Below are 21,354 nucleotides of genomic sequence, written 5' to 3'. Positions count from 1 at the left end.
CGTCCCCGGCCGGCGCCCCCTCCCGGCTCCCGCGCGCGCTGCAGCGGGGAGCGAGGGGGGAGGGTGCGGGGAGGGAAGAGGGTGCTGCGCTGCAGCAGGCGGTGCGGGGTGCGGGGAGGGCAGCCGCTGCACTGGGGTTGTGTGCGGAGAGGGAAGGGGGCACTGCAAGGGATGCTGGGCGGGGCACAGGTTAGGAAAGCGGGGGAGCAGGATCGGGAAGGGGGTGTGAGGAAGGGGATACAGAGGAGGCAGGAGGCTCCGGGAGCACGCGCTAGCGGTGGCCTCACCGCCCTCTCCTGTCGAGCGCATTTCCGCTCCAACTCTTGGCTCCCGGCCCCTCTCTGCATCCTATCCTGCGCTTCTGCTTCTCGGGAAGCCAGGACGCCCCTTCTGGCCCGGGGGCATCCCTTCCCGTTTCCCACGCATCTTCGGCGGGGACCTCGAGACGCCTCCTCCCCATTCTCCTGGCCGCGCCCTGCGTGCTAGGTTGAGCACGTCAGAGCGGGAAGACCGTCAGTGTTCCTCCTTGGCACCCCTTTGTCAGGCGGCGACCCCTCTCTTCCGGGGCAGCCTTCCCGCCGTGGCTAAGGCGTCCGGAGCTCCGGGACGCGCGGCTTTCCCCCAACCAGGGCGCACCTGCGCAACCTCGGCAGGGCAGCGCTCACAGCGCAAATCTACAACCAGGGGCAGCTGCCTTGCACTGGAGTGGGCGCACCGAGGCCCAGACTAGGAGGATTGAGCCCTAGCTCGACCTGGTGTGGTGTCGGGGGCAGATCTGACCAGGGGCCAGATTACTCGCAGACCACCGAGATCAGCGCAGGGCACTCCTTGGGGACAGGTGGACCAGACCTGAGCTCCAGGCTCCACCCTAAAAAAAGCCGGGCCCCCTCACCCTGCCCTGGGCTGTTTCCTTCTATTAGGCAGGCATTGCCTCTTCCCCCACCCTCCCATTATGATGATGCAAAACACCAGCTACGTGATGAGTTCGAAGGTTACTGAAGATATGACTCTGTCTTTTCCCTGAGACAGGTACCCCTTAGGTGTGGGGTTTCCCGTGGGGGTCTAGCTGTGAGGGAAGCCCAGGGAAACACGTGTGGCTGCCACTCTTGAACCAGGGCCAGGGTGGGGTGGGGTCTCATCCACAAGCCTCTCCCTTCCTGGGAGGATGGAATGCCACAGGGGGGGAGAGGTGAGCCCAGTGTGGTAGGGAAGGGGCTCCGCCCTTCACCTGAGGGTGGCCAGTCTGTCCTGGAGCTTCTTGGAGTCTCGGTTTCCTTGCCTGAAAGTTGAGACTAATGCACATGGGTCCTCGGGGCCTGCCCTGGGGTGAGCTGAGACCACGCTAGATGCTGTGTGGAGACAAGAGCCAGGCCTGCTTGCTTTCCAGGCTGCTTGAGGCGTGAGGGTCATCACACCACGTCCTGAGGGGGAAAGTGTCCCTGAAGACAAAGGCTCTGGGCCACAGAGGCCCTGGCAGAGCATGGTCAGAGTCCAGAACAGACCCAGCAGTGGGTCTGCTCAGCAAACCTTGTCCTCCCATGGCCATCTGTGGCTTCGGAGGAGGCACATCTAGGGGCCTTTAAGTAATCATCCCTCTGAGCCTCAGTTTGCTGCTCTGTACAATGGGCACAATAACAGTTGTTGGCCCTGATCCCTCATCTGGAATCCCACTCATTAGTGAGGTGTAAGGTGGCTGGTGACAGTCACCCCCAGCATGGAGGCCAGGCCTCTTGGGGACTCCACTTATGGGTTGCTAGCCTGTATTCTGTCCACTGCATGTGAGGCACGCTGCTTTCAGGACTGGATGCTGTTAGTTCCAACCAACACCCTGGGAAGGTGAGGCTCAGGCTCCATCACCTTTGGCAACACGGGGGATGTGGCAGGGGCAGGTACCAGATTTGAGGCATGTGATCCTTAAGATACTCTTGCGCTATCACGGCCACCTCACAGCAGGGTGCCCTAGCCCTTAGGAGGCCAGCACCGAGGACAAGAGCCGTTGCCATGTGAAAACAGTTATTTTCCCAAACGGTGAACAATCCTAATGATGTCATAAGCCTGCCAGAGGGCCCAAATCAAATCGGTTCTGGTGCTGGTGCAGCTCCCGTAACACTATCCAGAGACGATGACACAGCCTGGCCCCAGGCAGGAGAGCACAGAGAGCTGGGGCCTTCCAGTGGGGCTCCCTGCATGTTTTGGGGGGTCACATTCCCAAAACAACCTCTACTCAGAGGAGCAGCGAGCTTGGCAGAGAATCACACAGATCAAGGACCACCGGAAACAGGGCCCCGATGCCCCTCCCCCTGCAGCAGCATCCCACGGAGCCCGAAGCAGTAGAGGCGCTAGTTAACAGTTTCCAGGGTGGAGGTACAGGAGTGGCTGCAGAAGAGGGCCAGGCGGGGCACGAGGTGGCCTCCCCCATGCGCCTCCATGCTTGGCTTAAATCTAATCCTCATTCTTGGGCCCTCATGTCACAGCCTTCCCAGTGGCCTGATGCAGTCAAGCTGTTCCCACTTCTCTCTCTTCCTCCAAAGGAAGGACCTTTGCTGATGAAGTCATGGGAATAAAAGCTCCCTTTGCCCCCCAAAACAGTGGGAGCCTGAAATAGCTTGTTGTGTGGCCTCCCGATGGACAGGCAGGCAATCTTTGCTGTCCGCCGGAGACTTCCCAGCATGACAGCATCTAATTCTCACAGTACATGATCACCCCCATTACCCAGATGTGGAAACTGAGGCCAGATCTTGGGACTGACCCAAGGTCATGGAGCTACCAAATGAAACTTCGTCTAGATCCAGCCCCCACAGCTTGAGATCAGTAGCTCTGAAGAAGTCACAGATTCAACTCAACTCAATGAACATTGACTCAATTCCTGCTATGTGCACAGGGGCGAGTGCTAGGAACTGTTACGTGCATCCGGGGTGGGACTGTGGACAGTCGCAGGTCTGACGGGGAAGCGTTCTTTCTCACTTCTACCCACAGGGTCTTCCGGGTTATTGTCTGCTAATTGTTTTCACGTTTTCAAGAGATCAATTTTTTTAATTTGGCCTTAGCTCACCTCTCAGCCTAATGTAAGAGGGTAGCTATCAATGGCTCTGTTGACCATTTTGTCGACATTCTTAAATGTGATTGTGACCAAAATAACTTCTAGGATGTCTGTTAGCTTTGAGGACATCACATTGCCTCCTGGGGTATTTATTCCAAAGAGGGACTTACTTCATCCATGAGTATTCTCATCGCAGTTGGTTCCATTCTTCAGTTAATCAGCTCCACGTCTGGTTGTCCTCCTGTGTCCCCAGTCCAATACACACAGCAAGGGCAGCTACACTTCAGTCTGAGTGTCCCGCACTGTGCTGGGCACTGGGGATCAAAGGGCACTGATGTGTCCCTGAAGGAATGGACATCCTTACCTTGTATATGGCTGTGACCGCCCCCTTCTTAAATCTAACAGAATCCAGGTCAATACTCATACTTCCCACTAGGCCAACTGGTCAAGCAACCAACCAAAGTAGAAGTCTAAATTGACCACAGTGAGCTGTCATTTGATCAGTCCATTTAATTACAAACATTTACTTGAGGGTGTCAACTGCCTGATTCCATCAATCACCGCCCCTGCCTGGCACCGGGAAGGTGCTCAATAGTGAAAGGGTCTTGTCTAGGAGGTACTGGAAAATCCAAGCCCAATGAAATTGGCTTGAAGCTTCCCCAGAACCTGGCTCACCTGGGGACCAAAGGGAGCTGCACCCTGGCTGGCTGTGCTGGGCCTGGCTGCTGAGGGTACTGTGGTCACTGAAGGCGGGGTCTGCTGGGAGTGTCTCAGTTTACCCAACATTGAAAAGAAGACAACATGCGCCCACTGGGCACACAGGAGTGCTCTGGGGCTGGGAAGGTGGTTTCACCCTCCGTGGGCCTGAGAGTTTGCTGGGCTTCTGCACATGTTCCAAGGTTATCCATCCTCATTTCTGGATTCTGCACAGGCCCCAAACCTTCGGATGAGCCTTGTTTCTCTGGGGACTTTGAAAAGGGATGAGGAAGCCTGGGTTCTCTGTGACCGTCTGTGTTGCACCGGTACATAGTCTCCACTTTACATGAGAATCCCTTGAGTGTTTGATTTGCATACTAGAGATCTCCTGTTTGCCCATCCTGGTGCCCTGTCCACCCTTCTCCACCTGCTCCTGCCCCTGTGGCCCAGCTGGTGTGGACTGTGTCAGTGGCCTGTCTCCCCCCTGAGTCTGGTTGGTTTTGGCCAGTGGGAGGCACCAGGGGGAACTAAGGGGCAGGAAAGAGCGAGGTTGGGGTATCTGTCCCACCACTTCCTCCCCACTGGGATAGTGGCAGTGGCTGTGTTCCTTTAGCAAAGGCCCCAGCTTCCTGGCAGCCTCTCCCTCCAGCTCTCTTTTTGGAGTCAGTGGGGTGGTGACAGCGCCCCACCAGCCCTAGGGGCCTCTCGAGCTCTTGGAAATAGCCCCTCATTAAACTCTCCCCCATCAGTCCATTTGAGGGGTCCAACAGGCACCCTGAATAAAGGCAGCTCAGCTGATCAGATGGAGTGCAGTCTGGCACCCCGAAGTTGAGGACAAGGCCCTGGATTTTCTATGCTCCCCCACCACAGCGACTGCCCTACCATCGCCATGCGTATGGGCAGGAGCAGAAAGCAGGCCTTATCCTAGAACACCTCCCTTTCAACTACCCATTTGTGATCAAAACAGGTCCATCTTGACATGCCGAGTCTTTGTTTTGAAGGAACACCTGTCTGAGCACTGTCAATAACCGTCTAGAAAACATTTCAGAAGGTTTTCTTTCAGAAAGATTCAAGGACCCGAGAAACCTTCATCCTAATTTTCCCCCACTCCACCAGCCGCCAAGGTGTCCTCCAGTCTGGGGCTCATGTTCGTCTGGGAGCAGACACTCAGGAGGCCCTGCTCTGTCTGGGCCCTGGGGGCCAACTCAATTCTTCCACAAGAAACGGCCCTAAGGAGTCAGGTCTGGGAGCAAAGTGGATCTGGGTCTATGGAAGCTGGAGGGACCCGGGGATTCCTTCCTCAGACCCAGGGATGTCAGAGGCCCCTCTGGTTCCCGGTGGGTTCAAGGAGCAGCTGGGCACTGCCCCTGGAGAGGAAACCTAGGTCCAGAGGGAGACAAGAGCTCCCCAAGGCCTCAGCCGGTCAGTGCCAGGGCTGGAGTCAGGCTGATCCCAGAATCCGCAATTCCCTGTGTCCCTGTTGGAGCCTTTCAAAGGCAGAGGGCCACTGAGCACCAGTGTGAGTCCTTCGCTGTCCCCTGATTACAGACTCGGTGTACTGTTCAGTTGGGGCGAGGAGCAGGGAGGCTGAGCGAGCTCCATGAGGGGCCCCAAGTCCAAGTTGGGGGTTCTGGGCAGGCCTGAGCCACCTGTCACTCCAGACTGGCTCCTCCCCACTCAGGAGGCCACCTGGGAGCAAGACACCAACTCACTCAAGAGCTGTCCCCAGAAATCCAGGCAGGACCACCCCCACACACACCGTGAGCCCCCCTCTGGGGACCTTCTTTCTGATGAAGAGCTTTTGTTTTGACGCAAACAACCCCGAGGAACAGGGGACATCCTGGCTCTTCCTGGCCACCTCCCTGGGAGTCTTGCTGCCTTCTCTCCCCGCAGCCCCCAAGCAGGCAGAAGGACCCTCTCTCGGCCCCCACACCCCACCTCCTTCCTTCAGCTGCCCTCTGGGGGGCTGACACAGAAAGAACTGCGCCCCCTTTGCCCCCAGAAGCAGCCTTTGGAAACAGTGTGCAGGGCCCAGGGGCAGGGAGCGCAGACAGCCCACAGGCGCCAGCCCTGTGTGCCTGAGCCCCAGGGACGGCCGGATGCCAGCCGTGACCGAGTGACTGTGGACTGGGCAGAAGCAGGCCCCCAGGGCCAGGTGCTGCCCCCGCTCTCAGTTCCCTGGGCCACTCTGTATCACCCTCATCTGTGCTGCTCCTCCAAAAGCCACAAGTGGGACGCACAGCCAGGAGCCTCAGCCAGTATTCAGAGAGCAGGAGAGTTCTCACGGCGCTTCCTGGGCCCTGGGCTCCTTCCTCCGAGGCCTCAGACACCCCCGGCAGGAGGGCTGCTTCTCCTCTCTCTTCAGGCACTCAGAGGCCCAGCCCCCACTGCCCGTCAGCTCAGAGTTTGGCCTGCTGGCTGCGGAGACCAAGGCTGTGTCTTCTGACGTCCATCCCTAGGGGCCGAGCCCAGCCCGAGCCCTGGAGGGATGGTGACGCTGAGTCACAAACCAAAATGGAAGGGAGTCATCCGTCAGGGTGGGGGCTGAGCTGGGCCCCCTGCAGATGTGCTGAGGAGCGGCTCAGTGATCCTCAGTCAACCTGAAGGGCTGGGTCCACTTGGACACGTCCAGGAAGACGGCAGAGGCCCCGTGGTAAAGCCAGAGACGGGGCAGGGCGCCGTGGCGGATCCAGGCGTCGCGCCTGCGGTCATAGGCCTCCATCTCCACGTGGTAGTCGCCGTCCATGCCCTGCCAGCGGCCACCCGTCAAGTACAGCGCGTCGCCCAGCGGCACCAGCGCTCCGTTCTCGTGCAGGCTGTGCAGGGACTGCACCTGTGGATGGCCTGTGGTCAGTGTCAATGGACGGCCAGAGGGCGGTGGTGACAGGTGCCCTCAGGGTGGGGCAGGGGACACACAGAGAGGACGGCCTGCATCCCGCCCAACACGCCTTGCCAGGCACCCGCGTCCCCCGGCTTCCTGTAACTCCCCTCCCCCTCCAGGACCCCTCAGACTCTCCCTCCTCTGCGGGGACCCTGCTGCTCCCCTCCCCCCTGCACCTCCCAGGATGGTGTTTCCAGCCCCCTCCGGCTCTCCCAGGCTAAATTAGCTCATATCTGAAGTTGGGAGTCACAGGGAGGGGGCGAGGATGTGGAAGCCTGAGCCTGGAGCTGCCTCCCAGGGTGAGGTCTGGGCTTGGCCTCTGATTTTTGGCTGCTCCTTGGAGGGGACAAATGTGGCTTCAGCCCTGACGGATGTCCCCAGGGGACCCCTCGCTCTGCCCCTGTACCCCTTGCCTCGGCCCATGGCCTCAGGAGTATCGCGGGGTGAGGGCTAACAGCTTTCCAAAGGCCAGAGAGAGACACGGGCCCTCCTGGAAGAGCCTGGGGGGAAGGTAGGAGGAGGCCTTCACACGAAGACAGTGCCCAGCTGTAAGCCCCTGGGCCTGGGCGGCAAAGCGGAGCCCTGCACAGCTGGGACCCCAGCCCAGAGCAGCACTGTGGGCCGGAGAGACCTGGCTGGCGGGGCCGGCCCTGCACCTGTTTTTCTGCTGTAATGGGGGCCTCCGGTCAGCTGAGCGCTGACGCCGGGGGACAGCTGCAGTCAGCAGGCTCACAGAGGCCCTGCTGTTGCCTGGCTGGCCCTGCTCGTGCAGAGGCCATCAGGGGCTCTGGGCACTGCCCCTCCTCCTTCTCAGGAAGAAAAACGGAAAAAGACCAGGGCTCCGGTGTCCCCGAAGGCAGGTCTTGAGATGCCCACCCCCACCCCTCCCCTGTGCCCAATGGAGGAGGGGGAGGAGCAGGTCTGGGGGTGGCGGGCTGGAGGATGGGGTGCCAAGGAGCTGGCTGCTCCACCCCACCCACAGCTCAGGATCCCCTCTGTGGCTTGACCATCCCAGGGGCCAGAGACTCACTCCCTCTTGGTCCTGGCTGACACCGGGAAGGAAGTGCTTTTTCTGAGTCCACAGTGGTCCTTTAGGACCCCGGCTGAACCTGGCTTTACCCCTAAGGAGGAGGTCAGGCCACGCCATCGTGTGCTGGGGACAGACCACCTATGGTGACCAGCAGCCCGAGGTCCCCAGCTGGCCCATCCTCAGAGGGGCTCAGCCCAGGCTCTGGGGCCTTGAGTCTCCATCCACTGTCCACCCCTACTATGTCGACACCCGCAGCCCCGTGGTCCCCAGGCCTGCTCTCTGCCCTGTCAAGGGTCCCAGGGTCCCTGGGAGGCGAGACTGGGACTCACCTTCTGCCACAGGTTGGCCCCGGGGTCGTACACATAGACCTTTTTGGTGTTGTCCCCCACCAGGTAGAGCGCCCCCTGCAGTGCAGCGCAGCGCGGTGAGGACAAGTACTTGGGGAGGAAGGGTGAGGCGATCACGCTCCACGCGTCTGCAGGGACACGAGACACCGCTGTCATCAGGTGGTCAGGGGCTCCCGGAGGAAGGACCTCCCTGAGCCTCAGGGCAAGCTCCTTTTGGTGGGGGTGGGGGTGCCACCGCCTGAGCCCACTGCCCACACCTCACTCAGCCTCCCTCTCCCACAGGGGTGCAGGGCTGCCTTGGAGCCTCATCATCCTCGGATCCTCGGGAGGGCCTCACGTGGCCAGGCTGCCACCCCACCCTGCCCCTTCCTGACCGGGCGCCCCGGCCCTCTGCCTCTGTCCTGCTGGTCCCCCCCGGCAGGTAACCTGGTCTAGTCCGTCTCCTGCGGAATCTGCACACCCACCCTGCAGGGTGGGTCCTGTTGTCACCTGCATCGTCCAGAGGACGGAACAGAGGTGATGGTGAGAGACGGGCCAGGAGGGCTACCACGTCAGAGAGCCCAGCTGGGGCCCAAATCCTGGCATAGAATCTAGAGCCCAAGTTGGTGCCCACTGGGCCGTGGAGGTCCAGGCCACTGCTCCTGGCCCACGAGGCTAGTTCCAGGCAGACACAGCAGCCAGACAGCTTTCAGGACACAGAGCTGGGCTTCCCTGTCCCCTACCCTGGGCGCTCTGTTCCTGCCCCAACCCCTACACCTCTAGGCGGGGATGGGGCTGTGGCTCTGTGCCGGGAACCCCCTTGGTTTCCTGCCCCCTCAGTCCCCTGCCCTCCTCCACTGTCCCATCCACCTCCCATGGGGCTGTGGCCCTTCATAAGAGGCCTGTGACTGCCTGCTCCCTGACCCCCGGGCCCCCCATCCCTGGGGCGCCCACCCTCCCGCTCACTGAGGCGGGATCATGGCCTTGCAGGGAGGGCCTGGGGCCCCCTGTGCTCTGCCCCTGGGCCCGGGCCCGGGCCCCCCACCTGTGACAGGGTTGTAGCACTGCAGGGCGAGCGCGTTGTACTTGCAGGCGCTGGAGCCCACCAGGTAGAGCCTGCCCCGGCAGCCGGCCGCCGAGAAGTTGCTGACGTACTTGAGGGCCGGGCGGACGGGCGTCCAGGCGTCTGTGTAGGGGTCATAGCTCTCCACCTCCACCACGTCCAGAGTGGTGCCTGCAGCAGGGTGGGTGGGGGGCAGGGCTGCAGCGGGCTAGGACAAGGGATGGTTCCCGGATGTACAGGATTCGAGGCTCTGCAGAGGTCTCAGGCACCTCCCTGGGTGCCCCAGGAGGGGAAGGGCAAGAGAAGGAGAGCACGGCCCTGAGAGGCAGGTGAGTTTTCCCCGTCTTACAGGGAGGGAAGCTCCGGCTCTGAGAGGAGGGGTGTTTGCCCAAGGCCCCACTGCCAAGAAGTGGCAGGTGGGTGGGCACCTGGACCAGGGACGCCTGCCTCCGAAGTGGGCGATGGGGCCTCACAGTGAAGCCCAGACACTCCGACCCCTGCAGAGCCCAGGTGCTTGGCGAGGTGCCCACGGGAGCCCCCAGGAGTCCGCCGCCCCTTGGCCGCTCCCATGGTGGAGTCCTTCCCCAGGATGGAGGAAGTCATTCCACAGGGGAGATTTGGGCAGCCCCCGGCCAGCTCCGGAGAGCCTGGCTGTGATGATGACACAGACCAGCCGAGGGTGGGAGGCCACTGCTCTCACTGGAGGCCACCTTAGCCCTGAGAGCCCGGGGACCCTGAGCGGCCTTGGGCTTCGGCCTTGTGCATGTCCTCTACTCTCGGGTCAGGGACACGGCAGCCACTGAGGGAAGAGGGGCCAGCCAGGACCTAGGAGTAGCCTCAGGATCAGCTTGTCACCTACAGAGGCCTCAGGAAACCCTTGCTCAGCCACACACAATTCATCTCTCAATGTGCATCTAACCGTTAGCATCTCGGGGGCAACTGTGGCTCTAGGGTAGCAGGGGACAAGGTGGGCCCCATGCTCAGGCTGGGGGCGTGGTGGGGGCAAAGGTGACCGCAAAAAGTGCACGGTGGGCCCCCTCACCCCAGGGACATCACCAAGGAGGTGGCCCGGAGCTAAGGGCTGAGCCCAAGGTTCTGGGATGGGAGTGGTCATCCCTGCTGGCAGCTTGAGGCCCCAGCCCCTCCTGTGTCCCTTTCGGGAACTGACTCCTTGCCCTGTTCTCTGCACCCCTGGAGTGCATTCAACCACCCTGGAGCTGGCTGCTGAGACTCATGCCTGAGCCTCACTCCAGGACGCCCAGGGGGTGGGAGGCACGGTCCAGGTGTGGGTGGGGAGGCTGTGGCTGCAGAGGCGGGGAGGGGGGTGGAACAGGCAGGAGGCTTCGGGGAGGGAGACTTACCGCCGATGGCGTAGATCTCACCGTTAAGCGCTGCACTGGCGTGGTTCGTGCGGGCCTTCAGCATGGGTGCCACGGGCCTCCAGGCCGCCTCCTTCAGCGGGAAGCACCAGGCCTGCGTTGTGGACCACGTGTCCGTCTTGGTGCCCCGAGAGCCCCCTGCTGGGAGAGGCTCTGTCCACTCGGGCGCCCACCGGCCTGGGGTCCCCGAGCCAGTGGGAGCTGGGCACCAAGTGTCCTGCCCCCTTTTCCCGCTCTGCCAGGCCTCTGTGCTGCCAGACACGGGGCCGGGTGGGACAGGGCTGGCACAGCCTAGCCTAGACCTGGACAGGCCCCTCCACGCCCCGTAAACAAGGGGATGAGATCAGTGGGTTCAAGCCTCCATCAGTGGAAGAGTTTTTTTCTCAACCAAACCTTACAAGGACCCCCGGCTTGTAAGATGTACGAGAACAGAGTGACCCCCACCCCGTCACACAGGCCCTTCTGGGGAGGCCCCTGCTGTGGGGCAGCAAGGCCACCTGAGGTTCCATGTCAGACGCAGCACGGAACGGTTCCTACGCCCTCATGTGGACCCGTGGATTTTAAATTTCCTTGTTTTCACGTGATGGAAAGATCTGGAAGAGTCTGGACTACACTGTCAGGGATCCCACCGAGAGGAGGGCGAGAGCTGGTTCTCACGGGGATTAGGTCCAGAGTTCAGGTCTGCTGTGCGGATTGAGCAGCAGAGAGCTTGGCTCCAAGGCGGGGGGCCCCCCCGCCTGCCCACCTGTAACGTAGACGTCATTGTTCAGTGCCGCCAGGGAGAAGCCCCACTTGTGGTGGTCGGGGAAGTCTGGGAGCGCCATCCACCTCTCTGGCAGGAAGAGAGAGAGGCAGGGGGTCGGGGGGCTGGGGCCGCCCCTCCCCTCCCCAGCAGGAAGCGGGACTCTGCTGAGCACAGAGGAGGGAGAGGACCCCCGGGGGAGGTGGGGTCCAAGCGGCCCCAGGTGCTCTGTGGGTCATTGCCAGACGAGGCTCCTGGCAGCCCCTGGCTCCCCACGCCACCCTCGGAGCCTGGCGCGCAGACTGGACCTCTGGTTACACCAGGACGTGCTGAGAGGTGGCCCAGGCTCCGGAGGCTGGGTCTCACCCTGACCTCAAATGGACATTTTGGCGCCTGGGTTGGGTGCCACCTCCCTCAGGTGGGAGAAGGGGCCGAGCCGCCTGCTTGCTAGCCACGAGTTGGGTATAACGCCAACATCAGTCACTCCCTCCTTTCTCATCCATTCATTCGTCCTGAGCACATCTGGGCCCATGGGCAGTGGGAGGGGTTCAGACCCTGACTTGCAGCAGGCAGATCCCAGATCTCCTGCACCCACGGTCCAGCCCTCGACAAACCCCAGCCTCAGTTTCCTCATCTGTAGAATGAGGGTAATTCCCACCTCTCGGGGGTGTGGGGACGTAGGAGACGTGTTTGTCACACGGCAGCTTCTCAGCAGACGGTGGCTGTTAAAATTATTGTCCCTAATGTGAGGACAGAGGGATGTGCCTGTGTTGTACCTGCCTTCTTGGAGGTGCATGAAGTAAACTGAAGCAAGAGAGGAGACAGTGCTTTAAAACACTCAAAATGAGACCATAAACATGGGAGTGTTTAAACCCTACAAGCAGACACATTTTGGGCGTTTGCGGAAGGCTGTGAGAGAGACCTGGGCCTAGGGGATGCCCCAGGAAGACTGTTTACTGTTCATGGCCATTTTCAGGACAGTTGGAATCCAGGCCTCGCTGGGTGCCTGCCCACTGGGCTGGGACTGCGTGTCCCCCTGACTCATGTCTGTGTCACCACAGGGTGGGGACTGCCCAGTGGTCACCAGGCCATCGCCTGCCAGGGTCCCCCTGCTGCCCTCCCCTTGGGGTCTGAGGGACAGCTGCTCCCAAGCTCATCTCCTGACGTCAGCCCCCAAATCCCCTCTCGTCAGTTCCTGAGCTAGGGGGACAGCCAGCCTCGGACTTCCTGGAGCTTGCCAGCCACTGACGCCATGGGGGTGGAGGCCACTGGCCCAGCTGCCCCAGAATAGCACCCAGCCTATCCGTGCTTTCCAAAGAGCTTCCCGGGGCCAGTGTGGCCTCGCCACAGCCCTGCCGCCCTCTCAGCCCTCCTTTCCCAGGACAGAGTGTGACGGAGTCCCCAGGGCAGGAGAGGCCACATCGACATGGCAGGACTGGCCCCTCTTCCCGTAGGCTCCTCATTACAAAGGCCATTTCTCAGATGAGGAAACTGATGCTCAAGGAGGTGATGTGAATGCTCAAAGTCTGGAACCAGAACCCCACTGGGCTGACTCAGACCCTGAGCTCCCACCCCCAGTCTGCCTGCACCCCAGGCCCCTGTGCTTCCCCTGGGGCCATGGTTCCACCGGGCACACAGGACAGGAGCACCAAGAGGAGCTGCCATCCCACCCACGGGCCGGTGGCCACCTCCCCACGGGCTGCAATCTGGGCAGCCAAGCCCTTTACTTGGGGCCCCAGGGCAAAAACCAAAGTCAGGGCTGTGGCTGGAAGAGGGGGGGCCTCAGTGCCCCACAGTCAGCCTCCCCCATGCTGGCGCCCCAGGCTCCTCTGCAGCCCCCACCCCCCACGAGGAAGGTGGACGCAGCTCATCTTGGATGCGGAGTGGCTGGGCCCGAGCCCCGGGGTGGGGAGGGGGTACTCACTGGCCCTGGTGTTGTAGAAGGCGAAGTTCCCGGGGTGGGGGCTGAGCTCCTCGGCGCCCTCCTCCTCCTCCTCCAGCGCCCGCCCGCCCACCACTACCAGAACCTCCTCCAGCTTCTGCGGGAGGACCAGCAGCGCCTGTGGGGCAGGGAGGGCAGGGGTCAGAGGGGCAGGGCGGCTGTCTCCCTCGGGCTGAGGGGCCCGGGTGCTGGCAGGCCTCCGTGGTGTTTTCTGAGTCAGCTGGTGGCCTGGGCGTTTGTGGGTGGCTGTGGGTCCCCCAATATGGCCCAGTGTCAGTGCACATGTCTAGGGTGGCCTCAGTATGTGCACGCCCGTGTGTGTCTGTGCGTGAACATGCATGCACACGCACACGTGCACATACCATAGTGCCGTGGGCAGTGGTGGCAGCCGGTGCTCAGACCTGGGGGAGAGGGGACAGCAGGTCCTTGTGTGCCCGAGCATGAGAACTGCTCCCATCCCATCGGTTCCCACATGCCTTTTGGAGGTGTTCTTGCATCATCTTTGGAACCACCCCCCAGATTCTGTCCCCAATTCTCCATATAAGTACCCCCTGCCCCGCTGGGAGTCCAGCTCCCCTGGGCCAGCATGTAGCAAGGTCACATTAGGATGCCCCGGGCCCTGCAGGAAATGCTAGAATGTTTCCACCTTGGTGAGTAAGTAGCCACTGTCCAGAGCTCCCCAGACCCCGGGGTCCACCACCTTTATGACCTGCCCTCCAATGTCCATCCAGACCTCCTGCCACCAGCAATTACAGGGAAACTACCTATGGGCGGAGACCCCAGCTTTGTGCCTGGCGGTTCCCGGTGGTGCCTGGCAGTGCAGCAGAGTATCTGTCACCACACACCCCACCACCAGCCTGAGCCACATCTTTGTCTCCAGCCTTGGCTCCTGAGAAGACCTTCAGAGCAAGGCGATGAGCAGGCGGCCTGGCAGCTCAGACTCCGGCTCCGGCTCAGCCACACCCTGGCCCGTCACTTCGTCAGGACCTGCCCCGCCCACCAGGCCCCCTGGCAGCACAGAAGGAAATTGCTCCCCGTAAACACTTGAGTAGCTTCCTAAGGGGCAAGTGGTGGCTGGCTGCCATGCCCACCCTTGCTCCTTGCCTGTGCACATGCTGTGCCATTGACCTGGGTTATTTTCCCTCCTGCCAAGCTCCTATCCTTCCTCTAAAGCCCGGCTCAGATGTTGCCTCCTCTAGAGAGCTCTCCCTGACTGCTCGCTCCTCTGAGGATGCCCCTAGTCCAGTGCCAGCCTTTGTCATGCTGCCTTAGGTGTGTGTCCCGGTTTGTCCCCTCCGAGCTGTGGGCTCCTTCAAGACAGGGCTTGGGAATGGTCAATTCTGGGTTCCCCCTCCTCTCACATCCAGGGTGTGGCCCACAAAGGGGCACAATCTGTACTTGAGGGGTGAACTGCGGCACCCTCATGGGTAACGGGCCCAAGGGAGGCAGAGATGCAAGGTTGGGGACACCTTGGGGATGCCCACTTCGTACTGTCTGTCTCCATGTAGGTGGGGTCTCCAGGGCTCCTCTCCCTGCTCCCTGCCTGTCACTCACCCCCTCGTGGCCTTGGGATAGGGCCTGCCGACAGGCCTCTGACTCCTGGATCAGCGGCTCTGTGGCCAGCAGCTGCTGCACGCAGGGCCTGGGCACGGCGTCCAGCTGCACTAGGCTGAGCAGCTCCGGCAGGCGGGCGGCCCGGGCCTGGGGGTCGTGGCGCACCCAGCGCAGCAGGGCCTCCAACCGACTTTGCTCCGGCTGCACCTGCAGCAGGTCGCTGGCCAGACAGGTGGCCAGACGCTCCTGGGACAGCTGCAGGAACTCGTCCTCATGGGCCACAGCCTCAAAGTTCTCCCGCAGGAAGGCCCAGGCCTTGGCAGCCACGCCTAGCAGCCCCTGCTGCTCCCCAAACTCACAGATGCCCAGGCAGTTGGTGGCGTCCAGCTGCTGCTGCAGGTAGCGGCCGCAGACCTTCTGCACGGTGGGGAAGTGCAGGCGCGTGGCTGTGCGGGTCAGCGCCTCCACGTTGGCCTGGGTGATGGTCAGCCGGCCGGTGTACACGAAGTCCACCAGCTGCCCCACCATGGCGGGCTCCACGTCCCGCAGCTCCACGCGGGCCGAGAAGCTCTCGGCAAAGTTGCCTGCAAACATGGCATGGAAGTAGGGGCTGCTCAGTGCCAGGAGGCCCCGGTGGCAAGGTAGCTCCCGGCCACCCACCAGCAGCGTGACATCAGCCAGCTTGGGCTGGGAGCGCAGCCGCTGCAGGCCATCCAGCATGTCCTGGGCATGCGAGGGCAGGTGGAAGTCCAGGTCATCCACGTTCCGCACCATGACTGCGTGTGGCCCACGCACTCACGGGGACAAAGGGCTGACATCCGCTCTGGGTCCTAGAGAGAAGAGAGCTAGGTCAGCTGGGGAGATGGTCCCTTCTTTCCAAGTCACCCATCTGTCTGACCATCTGTCCATCATCCTTTCCATCCCTAACAAGCCCTGGATGAGCATCAACTCTGTGCAAAGCTCTTTTCCAAGCATCTTATCTAAACCAGCCCCACAGTCCTGGGGGGCCAGCAGTGTCTTTCCCATGTTAACAATGAGGTGCCTCAGGCTCAGAGAGGCCAGGAGACCTATCTGGAGCCAGCAAGAGAACCCAAGCCTCAGCCTCGCTACAACTCTGGACCATGCAGAACAGACCCCCAGAGTGTGGAGATCCTGCAGCCCCCACCCCCCAGTGGCCTCCTCTGCACCCAGGCCCCACGTTGCTGGGGAGGGTTTTGGCATTTGAAGTCTCCTGCCCCACGGAGCCTTGCTGTCCATGGTTACATGGAATCTTGTCTGCCACGACCTCGCTGGGTGACCTTTGGTGAGCCATGCCCCTCTCTGGTCCCTGTTTCTCACCTGCAAATGGAGAGGCTGGCAATGAAAGGGTTAGGGGTAGGACTGCACCCCCCCTCCCCAGCTTTGCCACGTTCTCACCCCTCAGCCCTCACGGCAGCCCTGTGAGCTGGGTGCTGTTGGAGTCTCTTTTACAGGCGGGGACACAGAGGCAAAAAAGGCTCAAGTCCCTTGTCTGAGACCACACAGTTCAGATGTGGGGGAGCCAGGTGTGGGGGCCCGGCCTTGAACCCCCAGGCTAAATGTCACTTGGTGGAGACTGGTAAAGACAAGCAAGCAGAGGAAACTTTCTGGAGGGCAGTTCAGCAAATCCCCTTCTGGGCTTATTTAACTTTGTGTATTTTTAAATGATCTTGTGATATTTTGCCCTAAGAAAACCTCCCCAAAGACAGAAAAGTCCTGCTCAGATGCTTTCACCCTGAGTCACCACACAGCAAAAAGCTGCACCCAGGGGAGCTGTCTGTCCACCAGGGGGCGCCTCGGGGCCATCAAAGGGAAGGAAAAGGGCCCCGGGGTCATGGAGAGGAAACGCCGGTGAAGTAAGTGCCGCCAAGGCGCGAAGCCCTGTAAGGAGACCCGTAGCCGCGGACGCCCAGAGGCCAGCGTGCCAGTGGTGTGACCTGGAGCAGGGATGCACCCAGGGAGCCCGCCTCGGGGCCAAAGGACCCGGCTGGGCTCTGCCTGGACAGGACTGGCTGGGGGGGGGGCCCTGGCCAGCGTCTATCCGGCCTGACCCCCTCCCGCAAGGCCCTCTGGCCAGGGTGGAGGCAGCTCTGCACTCCCAGGAGAGCCCGGGAGATGAGTCAGGCGGCCACCGCCCCCACCCCCGACCCCGCCGCCCACATTCCCAGCATGGTTGTGTTCTGGTTGGCCAGCTGCTGCGGTGATGGAGGCCAGCGGGCAGGAGTGCCCGGCCACCTTCCAGTGGGGCCTCAGGTGGTCTGCTGACACCTGCCACCTGGCAGTCCAAGCCTGGGGCAGGCAGGGGCTCCCAGAGGGTCTCAGAGCTCCCTCCCAGTGTCTGCCCGGTCATGAGTGTGGAGGACACAGTGGGGAGGACAACCGAGGGCCTTAACCCAGCTCTGGCCTGGGGCTGGATGCTGTGGCCTTGGCTCTGGTCAGGGGTGTAGTCCAGCCTCCCCACCACCCCCGTCCTCCGACCTTCTTCAGCCAGGACGTGGAAAGAAGCAGACTCACTGACGCCCACCCCATCCCGAGGGGCCTGGCTTGTCCAGTGTCTGGTAGGGGGGAGTCTCTCTTCAAAGCACCCAGCGCTGGGATCTCCAAGCCCACTGGGCTGTTCCACTATAACCCACCCTCTCCTGCTGGCCCCTGCCCCCCATCCTCCCCTCCCCATCCCGTCTGTCCCCCTGGACCCTACCTCTCAGTCGGCACCTGGATCTCCTCTCAGAACTCGGGCCGGAGAACAGGACTGCCCAGCCAGTGAGGGGCACAGAGGGCCTGCCGGGCCGGGCCAGGCTGGGCTGGGCTGTGTGGCCACGTGGGGACGGAGGGGTATTTTTAGCCCCTGTCAGCAGCGGGGGAAGCGGGGGTGGCCTGTGGGGGAAGGAGAGCGGTGACGGCTCCTCCCCGGCTGTCCTTCCTGAGCGCCCACACAGCCCGCGTCCCAGCGGGATGCCTGGAGCCCCTGTGACCCCAGGCCGGGACAGACGCCAGGAAGCATTCCAGGGCAGGGGCGCGTCTGGGCCCACCCCCTCCCCGTGCTGTTGGCCTGAGGGGGTGGGGGTGCAACCCCCATTTGTGTTTCTTCATCTGCAAGAGGAGGACAGTGAAGCCTGAGCTGGGGGACTCGGGGGCCACAGGGAGCCTCCAGTTCAGGGCCTGGGTGTCATGAGGACCCAGCAAGTACCAGCTTCCCTGTGGTTACTGACAGATGCCCATGCGGCTTCTTACTCTCCGTCGAGTCAGGAAAAAAGTGATTATCGTGAAGAAATGAGTGTTGCTCATCAAGGACTTTCAAAACCTGGGGTCCTTGGTGGTGGGGAGTCTTGTTGGTAAAGGAGGGACCTGGGGAGGTGCCCACCAGGCTGGTGACAGGGACATGGGACCCCAGGCTCTGTCCCCTCATAACACGGCCCTGGCCCTGGGCTTGCTCTGGTGTCTTTGTTAGTCGTGAGTGTGAATGATGGCCAAGAAACGGGATTGCCTAAAAATACAGCAATGGTGGCTCGCGGCCGCCCCAGAGGGCTGGGTTCCTCAGGTCACTGGGGAATCCCACCCGTCTGGGTCTCAGCCAGGCCCGGGAGCCACAGGCCCTCAGTCTGGGGGTTGAGCCCGGGGGCCCTGAGAGGGCGTCTCTGGACATCACGTCCGCCCATCGTCAGCGGAAAGCCTCCCAGCCCGGGGCGTGCGGTTCCGCAGGAGAGCAGCCTGCAGCCTGCATGGCCGGGGCCCCCAGCGGTCAGCCCCGCCTCCCTGCACCCTCCTGGGCTTCACTAACGCAGCCATTCCAGGAGGGCTGGGACGAGGAAGAGTCAGGGAGGGCCAGTCTGATAGAGGCCTCCCAACACCCACCAAGGATTGGCTTGAGGCATGGACAGTGCAGAGAGGCCTGGGGGCCCCCGGGAGACAGCCCTTGCTCCTGGCCGGGTTAGGGCACTTCTCTAAGTGGGATCTCTAAGGGGATCTGAGTGTCATGACAACTCAGATCCGGGACAGATGGCTCCTGCCCTGCCAGCAGAGTTGCTGGCCCCACTACCTGTTGGGGTGCTGGGTGTGAGCTGGAAACCACAGACTCCGCTCTCATGATGTGTGCAGCCTAGCTGAGGCTGAGAGCACGGCCGTTACCCACATAACTGCAGTGACTGCCCAGCTCTGCGCATGCCCACAAGACGCTCCCACACCCTGCTCCCACACAGGATTCCTGATTCCATGCTTCCCTCCCCAACCCTGCTCAGCCCAGCCCAGCCCAGCCCAGTTCAGTTCAACTCAGCTCAGCTCAGCCCAGCTCAGCTCAGCCCAGTCAAACCCAGCCCAGCCCAGCCCAGCCCAGTTCAGCTCAGCCCAGCTCAGCTCAGCCCAGTCAAACCCAGCCCAGCCCAGCCCAGCCCAGCCCAGCTCAGCTCAGCCCAGTCAAACCCAGCCCAGCCCAGCCCAAGGCCCTGCCCCTGCCCCAGAGAGTCCCAGGACTCTCCCTCCAGCCTTGGGTATCAATCTCACTCGCAGGCCTCATGGATGTCCCCAGCTCCCAAGGTGTCCAGGGCCGTCCTGGTGAGGGCGCTGTAGGGGGACAGAGGCCTTGGTCTTGCCTCCAGCTCCCCAAATCGTTTGCAGGCAGAACATGAAGGGTTAATGCATGGCCTGGAGGAATTGAGGACAGGGGACTCTGATGACAGGCCACTGTCACAGGGAGCTGCCTCCCCTTGGGCTCAGCCCAGTGCGCCAAGAATGGAGGCCCTCGGGGACCCAAGGCCTCGGATGACAGGTCAGATTGGGAAACTCGAAACCAGGGGCTCAACAGATCCTCATGGTCAGATTGCTACTGAGTGGTGCCGTTTGTAAAAAATACGCTGCTGGTTTCTTTTCACGATGATAAAAATAACACATGTTCATTGTGGAAAATTTGGAAAACACAGGAAAACATGAAGTAGCAAATTCCGCTGGTGGAAGACGATCCCTCTGTCTTCCTCCAGTCACTGCTCTCAGCGAGCTTTGTGTGCGGTTGCATCACTTGAAATTCCACCTCGAGCACTGCTGATGTGATTAGTCTCTGAAAAAAAACTATTTTTCATTTCATCATAACGGACATATCACATTTTAAGAAGGTGGAAGTGACATCCAGTCACTTCTATTACTGGACATGCCATTTTGGACTATGACACCTAGTACAGTGTCACCTGATGTCCCCCCCAGGACAGAGTCGGAGAGTGACACTGCCAAGGTAAAGTACACGATCTTCCCTCTCGATGCGCGCTCCAGAGGGGCGTCCAGCTTCGCCGCCAGCAGGAGGTAAAGCCGTCCCTGCACGTGGCCTGGCGCCTTCACTCCGTGAGGCCCTCCTGCAGGCGGACCTGCCCACCCCAGGCGGGCGTTTCACGGATCTACTTGCTCACAGTGTCTCTTATTCCACTTGGGGTTTATTTGGGTCATACTTCTTTCCCCACAACAGTTACCAACTCTGTCGGCGCTATTACCGACAATTCCCTCCCTCCTCAGATTTACCGCGACGCCTCTATCTCAAGGGCGACGTGTTCTGTGTGAAGTGTCTCAGCGTTCTCTGTTCTGGTCTACTGATCCGAGCGACCATATTCTGGGGCTAGAACCGCCTGTTTGACGGACTACTGTTCTGTAATTATGACGTCTTCCCATCTGAAGCGTAAGTCTCTTCGTTACGCTTCTGCTGAAAATTTTCTAGTCTCTTGTATTAGTTACCTGCTGCTGCATAGGAAATGACCCCCAAATCTAGTCTCTTAAAACAACAAATGTTGATTATCCCGCACAGTTCCATGGCTCTGAGAGCGCTTTAGGGGATGGTTCTGCCTCGGGACCTATCCTCAGCCGGACCAGCCCATCTCACAACTTGCCTGTCACCCTCCAGGCTCTGCACGCTGGTGGGGACACTGTAAGAGGCCCCTGTCCCAAGGGGGCTGGAGGCAGGGAGGCAGCGGCTTGTGGAAGATTCCTGAAGCCTCTTCCCCACACACTGCCTGTTGGGGCCATGGCACAGCTGCAAGACACCTCTCTTCCAGAGCCCCCCGGGCTCCAAGCCAGCTGTCTTCGGGCGCCACAACCTGGGTGGGGGCTCAGCCTCCTGGCTGCCATGGACATAAGCCCCATCCCTCAGCCAGCCCTTCAAGGTCTGTCCCCAGCACCCTGCTCGCGGACGCTCTGCTGCACCCGGAGGCCTTCTGGGGGAGCAGCTATCTCCTTCCTTTGTTCCTTGTGGAGAAGGGGGTGGGTGTGACATCCAGTGACCACAGAAAGTGGCCACACCTCATTGCCTTCCATCCTGTGTGCTCCTACCCCTCCTACCCCTCCTACCCTTACCATGCGTTCTCCTCTGGGTCCAGCAGCTCACTTTTGAGGGCGAGGTGCCGGCGCCCTCTGCTCAGAGCCCCCTTCTGCCACTACTTTTCTTGAAAATGCTCCTTATGGCCCTGCTTTCCTAAGCCTGCAGGTGGGGGCCCTGCCGCTGCCTCGGGCCTTGTGCCCTGGGGGAGGGTGCAGGTCAGCTGGAAGCCAGGAGCCCCACACAGGGCCTTCCTTTTGGGGACCAGGACCTCTGGAGCCTGGGGTGGGGGTGGGGCACTAGCATAGCATGGCAGCAGAACACACGTCTGTCAGCAGGTGGCTGCATGTGACCAGTATGCACGTCAGTGTGGAGCCACCTCCCCGACCCAAAGAAT

General features: G+C 61.3%; 1 protein-coding gene across 1 annotated transcript; it reads right to left on the bottom strand.

Annotated features, from left to right (window-relative positions):
• Nucleotides 1–3,611: 3,611 nt before the first annotated feature.
• On the bottom strand, nucleotides 3,612–17,470 carry KLHL30 (kelch like family member 30). The gene is made up of 8 exons (XM_072960668.1): nucleotides 17,370–17,470; nucleotides 14,654–15,483; nucleotides 13,082–13,217; nucleotides 11,161–11,247; nucleotides 10,398–10,553; nucleotides 9,019–9,207; nucleotides 7,977–8,122; nucleotides 3,612–6,569 (listed from the first exon to the last, which is right to left on the bottom strand). The coding sequence occupies exons 2-8, from the start codon at nucleotides 15,425–15,427 to the stop codon at nucleotides 6,318–6,320; spliced, it is 1,740 nt and encodes a 579-aa protein (XP_072816769.1). The 5' UTR covers nucleotides 15,428–15,483; nucleotides 17,370–17,470; the 3' UTR covers nucleotides 3,612–6,317.
• Between the last annotated feature and the right edge of the window lie 3,884 nt (nucleotides 17,471–21,354).

Source organism: Vicugna pacos, chromosome 5, assembly GCF_048564905.1.
Source record: "Vicugna pacos chromosome 5, VicPac4, whole genome shotgun sequence".
In the NCBI taxonomy this organism is placed as follows: Eukaryota; Metazoa; Chordata; class Mammalia; order Artiodactyla; family Camelidae; genus Vicugna; species Vicugna pacos.
This window is presented reverse-complemented; position numbering and strand designations above follow the sequence as displayed.

Coding starts and splice junctions, on each gene's coding strand:
- KLHL30 (XM_072960668.1), bottom strand. CDS start 15,427: ATGGTGCGGAACGTGGATGACCTGGACTTCCACCTGCCCTCGCATGCC. Junction 9,208..10,397: donor TGAGATCTACGCCATCGGCG/GTAAGTCTCCCT, acceptor ACCCTGCTGCAG/GCACCACTCTGGACGTGGTG. Junction 6,570..7,976: donor GGGCCAACCTGTGGCAGAAG/GTGAGTCCCAGT, acceptor GGCCATCCACAG/GTGCAGTCCCTGCACAGCCT.